Source organism: Scyliorhinus canicula, chromosome 14 (genome assembly GCF_902713615.1).
Source record: "Scyliorhinus canicula chromosome 14, sScyCan1.1, whole genome shotgun sequence".
Lineage (NCBI taxonomy): Eukaryota > Metazoa > Chordata > Chondrichthyes > Carcharhiniformes > Scyliorhinidae > Scyliorhinus > Scyliorhinus canicula.
In genome coordinates, this window is record NC_052159.1 from 22,069,419 (window position 1) to 22,084,385 (window position 14,967).

At 45.3% G+C, this 14,967-nt stretch overlaps 1 protein-coding gene across 1 annotated transcript in view; it reads left to right on the forward strand.

The window, feature by feature from the left end:
• oca2 (oculocutaneous albinism II) overlaps nucleotides 1-14,967 on the forward strand; it is a 559,961-nt gene that overhangs the window by 102,248 nt on the left and 442,746 nt on the right. The window contains exon 3 of the mRNA XM_038818856.1: nucleotides 8,599-8,712. Coding sequence (XP_038674784.1) covers nucleotides 8,599-8,712 — 114 coding nt within the window. The remainder of the gene's footprint in view (nucleotides 1-8,598; nucleotides 8,713-14,967) is intronic.

The window sequence follows — 14,967 nt, forward strand, 5'->3', positions numbered from 1 at the left end:
TTCCGAGTCGGAGTCCTCATCTTCCTGCTGGACCAGGTGCTGTGACGGTTTTAGACGGTTGGGTCCCCAGGCTGAGGGGCGGTTCTTGGCACGGAGGAGACGTCAATGCCACCGGTTGGGAATCGTGAAGCGCTGGTTCCTGCTTCTTCAGATGGTCCAAATGTTTCCGTTGAACTCTCTCTGAATCCAAACTTTGTACGAGTTTGGTCCCATTCTCTCCGCCACGACAATCGGAAGTCAAAGTGCCCCGTCACCAAGGTTACGGTGAAATTGCCGTTCTGGTGTTCCCTAGTCATGGTGCTTATTCTGTGTCTCCTGCTGCAGCTCCATTTTCCCGCTGAGGACTGGAAATGTGTGACTTAATCATGTTGGAAGCCGTCAGCACATCCACAGTTCTGCAGGGGCGATTCCTGTTGTCACGTGTGCCGTTGTGCGGTAGTTAAAAAGGGAACAGTGCCAGCTGAGTGTCCGTGGAAACCATGGTTTGTTTTTTTAATGTCCCCTTTGAAAGTCTGGACTGCCCTTTTGGCCAGGCCATTGGAGGAAATGGGGCGGTTCCAATATGCCGGATGCCGTTTCACTTCATAAACGTGGCAAACTATTCACCAGTAAAGGGGGGGGTCACATTATCTCTCGCCAGGACCTCGGGGATCCCAGTGGTGCTAAATTAGCATTGGAGCTTTTCTACCATGGCTCTGGTCATTGCTGAGGCCACAGAGTACATGCCGAGCCACTTTGACTGGGTATCCATGATGATGAGGAACATTGTTTCTATGAAAGGTCCTGCGAAGTTCACATGCAGTCGTACCCACCCCCCTGTCCGGGGGGGGGGGGGGGGGGGGGGGGGGCGTGCAGGGCATTCAGGCCATTCCCATGGATGAAGGGAGGTTGCTTCTGATGCTCCTGGCATGCTGGGCAGCTGCGCATGACCCTTTCAATGTCCCCTTGATGCCGGGCCACCAGACATAACTGCGGATCAACATCTTCATCTTAGAGGCGCACAGGTGCCTACTGTGTAGGTCCTCCAGCAATGACTCCTGACCCTGCAGCGCGATTACCAAGTGAGCTCCTAATAGTATGCTCCTACGAGTTCCAAGAACTTCTGGTGAAAGGCTGGAGAGTTACAAGAAGGACCCCCTGCGCTCTGCCACTCAAAACCGTTAGGCAAAGTTTTGCTACTCCTTGATACCCCTGCGTCCATGCGCACACCTGATTAGCCGTCACCAACAATATATCGTTAAAGTTGAGAGTTGCAACCACTTCATCCGCCATTGGTGGCGATGTGGCACCTACGGGCAGCAGTAGATGACTGGGAGAGTTGGCATGGGCGATCTGCGTACCCGGGTGATGCTGAAGTAAATATTCATACACGGCATGTAAATATTCATACACGTCACCTTCAGCAGACCCTGCAAGATATTGTCCAATACACGCTGGAAAATTGCCAGGGCCCAATGAAACCCTAAATCGGAGGCCGGTATATTTTGGACACAGGGTGTAACCCTACCTGTAAATAAGCGCGGCTCATGCCAAGCTTGGTGAAAGAACATCCTCCAGCCAGTTTTGAGTACAAATCGTCCACTCTAGGCCTTGGGTACCATCCCAGACGTGCAGCACTGTCCATCGTGAGCTTAAAATCCCTGCAGAATTGGACAGATTTGTCGGGCTTCATCATTTGCACCACGGGAACAAGCCCATTCCTCAAATGGTACAGGATGTATGACCCTCAGCTCCTTCAGGTGCTGAAGTTCCGGGTTAACTTTGGCAATCAGCGCACAGAGGTCAGGCCTCTCCCTAAAATACCAGGACTGAGTATCAGGACCCATGTAGTTATGCGTCTTGGCCTCTTTTATCTTTTAACAGAACCCAACTGTTCTGTTATGCTTCTTCACGTAGCATAAGCTGCTTCCTTGATGTATACTCTAATAAAGGAAGGTTCAGACTTGGAGATAGGTTTAACACATTTAGCGAACAGTGTGGTAGTCAATTCTCCTACTTGGGTTCGACTCTCCTGCTAATCTAACTATAGTAACTCAATCTAACTAACCAGTCTGCTCTAATCCATGCGGTAGGTGTAATGCTTCCTGATCTGACCCATCTCTCTGAGTGTCGCCTGTGGAAAGAGAACGAGCATGTGTGCCTTGTCCTTTTATATGGGTAGCCCCGTTGTGGTAGTGTCACCTCTGGGTGTGTCTTGAATGCCCATTGGTCGTGTCCTATCTTACTGACCTATTGGTTGAATGTCTGTGTGTCATAATATCTCTGGTACTCCCTCTAGTGTTTATTTAGTCCCAGTGTATTTACATTAACCCCTTGTGTATTTACAGTGATGCATATCACCACACCTGCAAGCTGCTATGTGGACTGATCCAGGGGCAGATCCCCTCTGAGTAGGTGTGTTCCATGTCATAGACTGTGATGTCATGCTTGGCACGCAGCCAATCAGTGCATGTACAATCTAGGCCTTGGACTGATCTCGTTGGGGATGGGTGGAGCTTTTCAGAAACTTCTAGAATAGGAGAAGCAGGCACCATTTTGTCAATTTTGTGAAAGATTCAACCCTGAAGCAGCTTCAAGGCACTCCCTCTCAGCTATCTCTCAGCCAGGTGATTTAAGAAGCTCCTCGTCAGACCTGTGGAAGGCACTCCTATTATAAAAACCGCATGATGTGGAGAAACTGCAGGCAGTAGCCAGACCTGGGAAGGGAACTACTGGTTTGAAAAGCTATGCGTGGGTTTTCCCACCAGGTCTGCAACAGGTTAATTCTCTGTCTGAATGGTTGGGAAAAGCCTCGTCCGAGAACTCTCTTCACAAATACAGTCAGAATCTCTGCACAGAGGTCAGACAAACAGGAAAGGCAGACTGGACATAGAATCTGCTATAAACTCTCAGGTAGAAAACTCCAGTAATATCTCGGGGAAATGGAGGCTCCACCTGATGATAGAAGGATAGAATTGCGCTAACCGGAATCCCCTGTGTAAATTCATTCCCCAGAGGATCGCATTCAGAGAAGGCCGGCGCCAACAGAGACCACAACTTCAGCAGCGAAGATTGATCTCAGAGCTTTTCCTTCAATTCCCGTTATTTTAATCCCCTGCAGTGTGTCTGTCTTTTGTGTATCTGGGCGGAGGGTGGGATGGGGTTTTGAGAATAGGTAGACCAGTAGACCATTGTTCCATTATTTCCATCATACATTCATCTTTTATTATTGTTATAAATAAACAGTTTGTTAATGTTTTACTTAGAAATCTGGTACTTGTAACTCATTGGAGCAGTCAAGAGTTAACGATCTGAGGAAAACACACAAAGTATTGGTTCATTCACTTATGTTCGGACCCCGGTGTCTGTGCGGCTGGAACTGACTGCACTCGCCCAGTATGTCGTAACAATAGTTTGTGGTTGAGTACAATTCTGCTGCTGCTGCTGATGGCCCACAGTGCCTCATGGTTGCCCAGTCATGAGCAGCTAGATCCGTTCAAAATTTGTCCCATTTTGCATGGTGTAGTGTCATACAATGGAGTGGAAGATACCTTCAGTGTGAAGATGGGACTGTGGCGTGGTCACTCCTACCAATTGTGGCATGGACCGATGCATCTGTGCAGGTTAGGATGAGGTCAAGTACGTTTTTCCCTCTTGTTGGTCTATCAAACCCAATGCGGCAGCTATCTCCTTTCGGACTCGGCTACCTCAGTCAGTAGTGGTGTTATATAGCTAGACCAAGTCCCCAACCCGGAGTACATTCTGCCCCTCAGAGCATGGAAGAGTACTGATTCATCCACTGAGGAGGTTTCTTGAAGAAACTGAGCAAGTTTCTTTGCCCATGTTTGACCTGATGCCAGAGGACTTTGATGTTGAGCACTCCACAGCCAACTTTATTGGATCTGTCCTGTTGCTTTCCTTCCCTAAAGCGACATGACTGAACCAGATGGGTTGTTACGACAATCGACATGAGACTTTTAATTCCAGGTTTTTATTGAATTCAAATTTCACCATCTGCCATGGCAGGATTCGAACCTGGGTCCCCAAAGTATCACTCTGGGATTACTTGGTCAGTGACAATACTGCTACAGCACTACCCTTATCCATAGAATCCCCATTGAGTCTCTGCTGACCCTCCAAAGGAGGCCAATTTAGCTCAGTTGGCTGGACAGCTGGTTTGTGATGCAGAGCAAGGCCAACAGCTTAAGTTCAATTCCCGTACCAGCTGAGGTTATTCGTGAACTTTCCACCCTTGCTTCTCGCCTGAAGTTTGGTGGTCCTCAGGTTAAATCAGCGCTCTCCCTCAAAGGGGAAAGCAGTCTATGGTCACCTGGGAATATGGTTACTTTAGACCTTTGGACTGCGGGTGCCCGGAGGAAACCCACAAAGACACAGGGAGAACGTGCAAACTCCAAACAGACAATCACCCAAGGTTGGAATTAAACCTGGGCTCCCATTATTGAGGCAACAATAATGGGTAAATAAATTGCAAGATCACTTTTTGTCAAGCAATCTTTCAGAAGATTAAGAATGTCCAAATTACCTAACAGCACACCTTTCGGGACTTGAGGAAACCGGAGCACCCGGAGGAAACCCACACAGAGACAGGGAGAACGTGCAGACTCTGCACAGACAGTGACCCAAGCCGGGAATCGAACCTGGCACCCTGGCGCTATGAAGCAACAGTGCTAACCACTGTGCCACCGTGCCACCCACTCAAAACTTTGTACCTTGTTGCAATTTCCAGGGACTCTTGTACAACACAATTGTCCCTCACTGAAAGCAGTTGACTATCATATCTCCGTCATCTTTTTAAAATCAATGGTGAGTATGAATTTCTTGGATTAATGCCAATTTTCACACTGCCCCACTTAGAGAGAAAGCTAACGAAAATACCTCCGAACGTTGGTACTTACAAAAAGTCAATTTCGTACAACATAAAATTCAGTCAAAGCGAGAACTCGGACTGTCCGTGCTAGATTGAACCAGTCGGTGAGAGCTCACTGTTCAGTTTTAATTGCTATCCAATTTCACTTCTCGGAGCGAACAAAGGAAATGATTCCTCATGGCAAAGAGCCTGTCAGGAACTGGCTGAATGCTACACATATTAAACTGACCTAAAGCATCTGCTGGATGATATTGGCTCTGTCAGCAGAACAAAATGGGTATCGTGGCGAATCAGCTGCCCATTTTTCACCACGTCTAATATTTTATTCACTGAAATCCACAGACGATAGCTCAAACTCTCTTCGGAGACTTGTTTCATAGTCTTTCTGTTGATTATACACGGCTTGAAAGTAAAGCTCTTGGCAATATTTTCGGAGTCTATCAAAAATAAAAACGGGTCACGCGATTAAATTGTTGGGATTTGCTGCAAAACGGATGCTGGTGTAGATCTGTTTCACCCCCTTGGATTATTCAAGGCGAATTTGGAAGTTCCAATGTTTAAAGGTTTGCCAAATTAACATGCGTTAATGATTTAGCCCAATTGCACCAACCTGTCTGCATATTCTATAAAGACAATAACAAGTCTCTCTACCCCAGATTCACCTGATAAAAGATCAGCACTCCGAAAGCTTGTGATTTCAAATAAACCTGTTGGACTTTAATCTGGTGCTGTGAGACTTCTTACTGTGCCCACCCCAGTCCAGTGTCTCCACATGATAAAGACAATAACAAAGGAATGAGACAAAGCAGGGTGTTCTTGGCTGACTGGCAGAAGGCCAGAGAGTGGGGATAAAGGGGTATTTTTCCAGATGGGAGCTGGTGACTAGTGGTGTGCCTCAGGGGTTGGTGCTGGGACCACACCTTTTCACAATATACATAAATGATCTGGAAGAAGGAACTGAAGGCACTGTTGCTAAGTTTGCAGATGATACAAAGATCTGTAGAGGGACAGGTAGTATTGAGGAAGCAAGGGTGCTGCAGAACGATTTGAACAAGCTAGGAGAGTGGGCAATGAAGTGGCAGATGAAATACAATGTGGAAAAGTGTGAGGTTATGCACTTTGGAAGGAGGAATTTAGGCATAGACTGTTTTCTAAATGGGAAGATGCTTAGGAAACCAGAAGCACAAAGGGACTTAGGAGTCCTTGTTCACCATTCTCTTAAGGTTAATGTGCAGCTTCAGTCGGAAGTGAGGAAGGCAAATGCAATGTTAGCATTCATGTCAAGAGAGCTAGAATACATGACCTCGGATGTACTTCTGAGGCTGTATAAGGCTCTGGTCAGATCCCATTTGGAGTATTGTGAGCAGTTTTGGGCCCCGTATCTAAGGAAAGATGTGCTGGTCTTGGAAAGGGTCCAGAGGAGGTTCACAAGAATGATCCCTGGAATCAACAGCTTGTCGTATGAGGAACAGTTGAGGACTCTGGTTCTGTACTTGGAGTTTAGAAGGATGAGAGGGGATCTTATTGAAACGTATAAGATACTGCGAGGCCTGGATAGAGTGGACGTGGAGAGGATGTTTCAACTTGTAGGAAAAACTAGAACCAGAGGACACCTTCTCAGACTAAAGGGACAATCTTTTAAAACAGAGATGAGGAGGAATTTCTTCAGCCAGAGGGTGGTGAATCTGTGGAACTCTTTGCCGCAGAAGGCTGTGGAGGCCAAATCACTGAGTGTCTGTAACACAGTGATAGATAGGTTCTTGATTAATAACGGGATCAGGGGTTATGGGGAGAAGGCAGGAGAATGGGGTTGAGAAAAATATCAGCTATGATTGAATGGCGGAGCAGACTCGATGGACCAAGTGGCCTAATTCTGCTTCTATGTCTTATGGTCTTCTTTCTATATTATCATTAATTTGTCATGAGAAACAGCAGACTTATGACTTTAGTTTGATCTCTGCTCTTTGAACTTTGATGTTTATTATCTGGATGTCAACAGCACCCATTATACAGATCTGATAACATACTTGTGTCCTTGATCTTTAAGCCAGGAGGAAACTTCAGCTGTTCAGTATGGAATTAATTTGGGGATCTATTGAAGTTAATGTGTGCACTTTGCACAGAATTCAGTTCTAAATTGCTCCATACAGACTGGGCAGAAAGAAGCTCGCTGAAGGCAGATGTTCTTACACAGGCGTCTGGCTTGGGAAAGTTTAATAGGTCAAGTCTATGAATGGACTTTGGCTTCCTTGCCTCCGATTTAGTGACTGCAGCGGTTCGAAAAGGCAGCTCACCACCACCTTCTCGAGGGAAATTTGGGATGGGCAATAAATGCTGGCCTAGCCAGGGATGCCCACATCCCATGGATGAATAAAAAAAGTTTGTTGCTGCGCCAGTTTTAATGAGAAAAGCTGGAGTAAACTTTGGTCCGGTTGCTCCCACTGAGTCACAGGTTCCTAGGACCAAGTCCCATTCCAGGACTTGAACACAAAAATCTGGGATGACATTCCAGCGTACTATGGTCGGAGCTCTGCACTGCTATAGGTCCTGTACCTCCGATGATATGTTAAACCAAGGCCCTGTGTGCTATCTCAGGTAGCCATAAAAGATTCAATCTATTCTTTCTAAGAACAGCAAGGAATTTATCCTTGGTTCCCTGGACAATATTTATTCCTCAATCAAGGTCACAAAAACATGTTGGCTCTAATTTTCTAGCTGGCACTCCCCATTCCCCCTATGGCGGGTTTTCCTGTGTCGGACGCAGCTCACAAATGGCTACTGGTGGGATCTCCCAGTCCCATCAAATTCAGTGGCAATTTTCATGGCTGGCATGTCCCATCGCCGGGTAACCCTCAGTGGGGACCAGAAGATCCCGACAGCAAGAAGGTCCGGAAAACGCTGCCCATTATCCGGTTGTTATCGTTTTGCTGCCTGTGGGAGTTGGTTGTAGGCAAATTGACTGCTGCATTCCCGGCATCACCACAGCGACTTTACTTTAAAAGTACTTTATTGATTGTGAAGTGCATTGTGATGTTTGGTAGTCATAACAAACCCTATATATATGCAAGTCATTCTTTACTTTACTTATCTTTTTTAAATGACCATTGGCAAGATAATTTTTGGCCAAGGGTGGTATCATGACCGGTACAGGCTTGAGGGCCGAAGGGCCCTGTTCCTGTGCTGTGTTGTTCTTTGTTCTTTAGGGTTTTGGCCAAAAGTGGTATCATGACCGGTACAGGCTTGGAGGGCCAAAGGGCCTGTTCCTGGGCTGTATTGTTCTTTGTTCTTTTCAACAGCAAAATTTAAGGACTGCCTCACCGATTTAACCGTGGTAAGAAATTCTGGGCAAACACATTCTAAGGTGGCACAGTGGTTAGCATTGTTGCCTCACAGTGCCAGGGACCTGGGTTCAATTCTAACCTTGGGTGACTGTGTAGAGTTTGTACGTTCTCCCCGTGTGTGCGTGGGTTTCCTCTGGGTGCTCCAGTTTCCTCCCACTGTCCAAAGATGTGCAGGTCTGGTGGATTGGCTACGCTAAAATTCCCCCTTAGTGCCCAAAGGTTAGGTGTGGTTATGGGGATAGAGCAGCGGTGTAGGCCATGGTAGGGTGCTTTTACAGAGAGTTGGTACAAACCCGATGGGCCAAATGGCCGCCATCTGCACTGTCGGGATTTTATAATGCGTGAATAATCTTCAAACTAAATCCTTCTATCTCTCCTCCTTTATTATAGGGTCGACTCCAATGCACCGAGGAATTTAGAATACCAACTTCTCAACTCCAAGTTGCAAATGAATGAATTCAATGATAAGACACCTCTTTTGAACGTTTCCTCTGAAGGCAATGGGTAAGTAAAATGAAATGAATCTTCTTGCCTGCAAATTAATGCAAAATGCGGGCAGAGGGGATGCTGAGTGGCAGCCACCGAAGGCAGCATCAAAACTGACACAACAATGAGAACAATGCTTGCGCTTAACATTGTTTGACATGCTGTGGGCCAGTTTAACTCAGTTGGCTGGACAACCTGTTTGTGATGCAGAGCGAGGCCAACAGCACGGGTTCAATTCCTGCAACGGGTGAAGTTATTCATGAAAGCCCCGCCTTCTCAACCTTGCCCCTCGCTTGATGTGTGGTGATCCTCAGGTGAAATCACCACCATTCCACTCTCCCCCTCAAAGGGGAAAGCCCCCTGTGGTCATCTGGGACCATGGCCAATTTACCTACAATGCTATGACAATTTGTAGCACTTAATACTTGGATTTTTGATGGAGGTTGTTTAAAATACAGTTTCCTCATGGGGCTCAGGCATCTCTTTTTGAGGCCAATGTTTTTCTGACTGGACCAATGAAAACACCACTGGTTCCTGCTCTGGTATACTAAAGCTGCAGTATCGTCTTGGAATGCGAAGATTACCTCCAGCCCTCCTTTCTCCACCACAAACCACATTTGCAAATGCTGCTCTCCTGTCCCTTCTACCCTCACCTCCAGCATAAGTACCAGGAGCTTGTGGACTTTGTCATCACTAAGGCAGAGACAATCTGATCGGCTACCTCTGCTGCTTAGCTCCCTTCCACTAGCCCACCAGGACAAACTTCCTTTAAGACCACCCCTTGCCCTAATGTTGACATCGCAGCTGTTTCTAATATCTCTCCTATCTCCCTCATGGCCCTCTCTGAGCTCCTCTTGTCCATGAGACTCTTGTTTCCCTTCATCCTTTTCCTACTGAACTAATGGTCACCCATCTTCTCCTCCTGCCTCCGTTGTCAGCCAGTGTTGGAAACTGTTATCTCTTTTCAGGCGTGGTCCACTCTCCTTTTAAATCTCCCCTCCAAAGAACAACCATCGACTTCACCATTCTTGCAAACTGCCCACCCATTTCCAGCCTCCCTTTCCTCCTCCAAGTCCTTGAACATATCGCCTCCGAAATTGGTTCAGTTTTTCCTGGAACTCCCTTGTGTGAATCCCTCCAGTGCAGTTTTTGCTCCTGCACTGAAATGGCTCGTATCAAATTCACAAATGACGTCCTATGTATCTATGACAAAGATAAACTTCCTCTCCTTGTCCTTCTGAAACTGTTTGTAATCGTTGAAGCAGTCAATCACACCGCCCCCCCTACAACACCTCTCCATTGTCACCCACGTAAATGGGACTGCCCTCAGCTGGTTCCATTCATATCTATCTACTTGGGGCCATGGACCACTGATAATGGCTGACCATATTGTCCCTGCACCTCTCCTGATCCTCTGATATCCCCAGGGTATCTATCCTTGGCCCCCTCCTATTTCTCAACTACCTCTCAGCAACATCATCTGAAGGCACAGCATTAGTTTTCACATCCATACATAGAAACATACATAGAAATTAGAAGCAGAAGGAGGCGATCGGCCCTTAGAGCCTTCTCCACCATTCATTATGATCATGGCTGATCATAGAGTTCAATACCCTGATCTCGCCTTCCCCCATATCCCTTGATCCCTTTAGCCCCAAGAGCTATATCTGATTTCTTCTTGAAATTACACAATGTTTTTACCGCAATTACTTTTCGTCGTAGTGAATTCCACAGAATCACCACTCTCTGGATAAAGACATTTCTCCTCACCTAAAATGTTTACCCCCTTATCCTCAAACTATGATTCCAGGTTCTGGACTCCCCCACCATCGGAACATTCTTTCTGAATCTAATCCTGTTAGAATTTTGTGAGTTTCTAGGAGATCCCCCCCTGAATAGAATCCTAACCGACTTAATCTCTCCTCATATGACAGTCCAGCCACCCCAGGAAACCTCCGCCTCAAGAGAGGTGATGGTGAGGCAGAGCAGAGCGTCGTCAGCAGACATGCAAAGATTTGAGTACAGGAATAGGGGTGTTTTAATACAGTTGTATAGGTTGTTGGTGAGGCCACACCTGGAGTATTGCATGCAGTTTTTGAGTGCAGCGAAGGTAGTGTCAGGAAAATATTGGTGACAGGAAAATATCAGTGAAATCCAGGAAATTGGAATATTTTCTGCTGGAAATATATTTTTAGACCTGTGGGGAAATATAAGTTTAAAAAAAAAAAAAATTTTAGAGTACCCAATTAATTTTTTCCAATTAAGGGGCAATTTAGCGTGTTCAATCCACCTACCTTGCACATCTTTGGGTTGTGGGGGCGAAACCCACGCAAACACGGGGAGAATGTGCAAACTCCACACGGACAGTGACCCAGAGCCGGGATCGAACCTGGGACCTCAGCGCCGTGAGACTGCAGTGCTAACCTACTGAGCCACCGTGCTGCCCTGGGGAAATATAAGTTAATTAAGGCAGGGACAGCTGTGTTAATGAAACTAGTGCCATTGATAGGTTGATGAGCTTAGTAACACTGCAAATATATGTTTACCAAAGGCAAGTTAGTAACATAGGGGACAGAACATGAATATATTTGTATAAGTTGTTAAGGGTTCAAAAGAAGAGATACAAGATCTGAAATAAAGGTGTAAAGTGATGTTGATGAAGTGTGTACTTTCTTTTCCGCTCCGAGACCTAAAATAATAAAAAAAATGATTATTAAGACTTGCGTTCTGAAGAGGTTAGTTCAGATACGGAAGATCAGAGGGAAAATGTATTTAAGGAAATTATTAAATTTATGCAGGGAGCTGTTTTAGACCTCAGCCAACAACAGGAATAATTGTTTAACTGCTAGCAAGAAATGTCTGTGAAGAAAGCCTGTCTTGAAAAGCAAACCGCATGTTTTATCTCAGAAACAACCCCAAAGGGGTGTAACTGCCTAGTGTGGTAACTGTTTTTTTAATCCAGTGGTAACTGGATTTTTAAAAACAGATTTTAAACTCTGTAATTTGGGGAGAATTCATTCTGAAGGTAGTTAAATTATGGTTGTTTGGTCCTGTTTAAATTAGTGATACTGTGTATAGCCATTGTCGTAGTTAGGTGTACCTCTAGATTACTTTATTGTTTCATAGAATTTACAGTGCAGAAGGAGCCCATTCGGCCCATCGAGTCTGCACCAGCTCTTGGAAAGAGCACCCAACCCAAGCCCACACCACCCTATCCCCATAACCCAGTAACCCCACTCAACCAACACTAAGTGCAATTTTGGACACTAAGGGGCAATTTAGCATGGCCAATCCACCTAACCTGCACATCTTTGGACCGTGGGAGGAACCAGAGGACCCGGAGGAAACCCACGGACACACGGGGAGAACGTGCAGACTCCGCACAGACAGTCACCCAGCCGGGAATTGAACCTGGGACTCTGGAGCTGTGAAGCAATTGTGCTAACCACTATGCTACCGTGCTTGTTGTTTATTTTATTTCCTAATAAACATTTATTTTATTAAAATTCGCACAAAACATCATGGACATTATTCTCTGGATTTAAAAACTTTCCCCACACTATATCAAATCGCAAAAATCCAGTCAAGAGCAGTTTCGGGTTCTCTTCTGGGATTTGAAACAACTCGGCATTTACGATCAGCCAAGATCTTAACGAAAGCTAAAGAGAAGGATCACATTTCTACCTCTCCTCAGCTCCGAAGAAGAGACATACGGACTCAAATGCAACCTGCTTTCCACAGGTGCTGCCAAACCTTCTCAGGTCTTCCAGCATTTTTGTTTTAGATTTCCAGAGTATTTTGCTTTTAGTTCAGTCAAGAAGGTCTGCTAGTGCTGTTCCATCCACTACAATCCACCCTTCCCTGTCACAGTCCGTATAGATGGGGTGAAGTCTAAACATAGCTGAGTTCTGGAATTCCAGGGCCGCCCAGCCCAGAACCACATTTTCATCTTCATTAAAATCCCTAATTCAAATTACTTTCATTTTCAGGTTCAATTTGCCTGCTGTCTCAAATAATCAGACAACTGGAAAACTATGCCCTTGACATGTGTTGTTATCCAATATTTTGACTCCAGTCATATTATGCGTAATTATAATCTAGTGTCCTTAACCTATTGGATGCTTGTGGTCTATCCCCTCCAGCAACAGAAAAAATGTTTTTTTAATAGGCCTACAGTTGTTGAATTAAACCAATTAGGTGGCCATGAATTGTACTTTATCACAGTCTCCAACTGCTTGCAAGGCCAGAGGTGATTATGCCTCTTTGGTCGGGGAATTAGTTACACAATAAACTCCTGTCAGTGCTTAATAAGTAGCACTCCTACTCAATAAACCTTGGTTTGGTCAGTCAGACATTTCCAAAAAAGAAAATAGCTTCATATAAAGCCAGATGCTTGAAAATAGTAACAAATGTGTTTGCCGTCTACCGTCTTCCTAATTCCAGGGGTAGGACTTTGGGTTGGTAATCCCTGACGTTCAGACCAAAAGGGGGCCCAGTCCCCAGGGCAGCACGGTGGCACAGTGGTTAGCATTGGTGCCTCACAGTGTCAGGGACTCTGGCCTTGGGTGACTGTCTGTGTGGAGTTTGCACGTTATGCGGCTGAATAGACTTAAGGGCGGGTGGTCTGGCTTACCATAGAACCATAGAATTCCTACCGTGCAGAAGGAGGCCATTCGGACCATCGAGTTTGCACCGACACTCTGAAAGAGTGCTCCACCCACGCGCACCTCCCTGCCTATCCCCGTAACCCCATTTAACCTAAGGGACAATTTAGCATGGCGAATCCACCTAACCTGCACTTCTTTGGACACTGGGAGGAAACCGGAGCCTCCGGAGGAAACCCATGCAGACATTTGGAGAAAATGCAAACTCCACATAGACAGCCACTTAAGGCCAGAATTGAACCTGGGCCCCTGGCGCTGTGAGGCAACAGTGTTAACCACTGTGCCACCGAAACACTCGTAAACAAAGAGGCTGATGAATACATAAAGGCAAAAATGAAGGCGTTACCATATTGCAAAAGTCAGTGGCAGGCTGGGGTTTGAGAAACTTTTAAAGACTAACAAAGGGTTACTAAAAAAAGTAATAAAAGGTAAATTATGAAAAAATCTAGCGCAAAATATTAAAAGGGATAGCAACAAATCCCACAAGCATATAAAAATGAGGCGGGTAACAAGTCAACGTTGCTCCCTTCGAGGACGAGACTGAGGAGTTAATAATGGGGAACACAGAAATGGCAGAGACACTTAATCAATATTTTCCATGGTTTTCATGATGGAAGACACTAGAACCATCCCAATAGTAACAGGTAATGGAGAGGTAATAAAAAGGGAGGCACTTAGAACAATCAGGATCAATAGGAAATAAATGAAAATTTTCATTTTCATTCATTCTTTCATAAAGTACTAACCAAACTATTGGGATTAAAGGAAGACAAGTCCCCAGGGTCTGATGGCCGACATCCTAGGGTTGTAAAGGAAGTGGCAGCAGAGATAGTGGAGGCTTTGATTATAATTTCCCAAAATTCCCTGGATTCTGGAGCGGTTCCAGTGGATTGGTAAAGGCTGGTGTAACCCTCCTGTTCAAAAGGGGAAAAGGCAGAAAGTAGGAAACTATAAACCAGTTATTTTAACGCTTGTCATTGGGAAATTGATCAAATACATTATTAAAGAAGTAGTAACGGGACATTTAGAAAGTCAAAACGCAAACCATCAGAGCCAGTATGTTTTTATGAAGGGTAAATCATGTTTGACTAATTTGCTAGAGTTCTTTGAAGATGTAACAAGCAAAATGGATAAGGGGGTCCTGTAGTGTAGTGTATCTGGACATTCAGAAAGCATTTGGGAAGTTGCCACACAATAGGTCAATGCACAAGGTAAGATCCTACAGCATTGGGGTGATATATTAGCTTGGATATAGGATTGGCTAACCGACAGAAAGCAGAGAGTGGGAACAAATGGGTCTTTTTCTGGTTGGCAAGCTGTGGCTCATGATGTGCCACAGGGTTCAGTCCTCAGGCCCCAGCTATTTACAATCTATATTAATGACTAGGGTGCAGTGATAGAATGTACCATAGCTAAATTTGCAGATGACACTAAAATAGGTGGGAAAGCAAGTTGCAATGAGGAAATAAGAAATTTGCAAATGGATAGATTAGGTGAGGGGGCCAACATTTGGCAAATTGAATTTAATGTCGATAAGTGTGAGGTTATTCATTTTGGCCAGATGAATAAAAAGGCAACTTATTATCTAAATGGAGAGAGACTTCAAAAT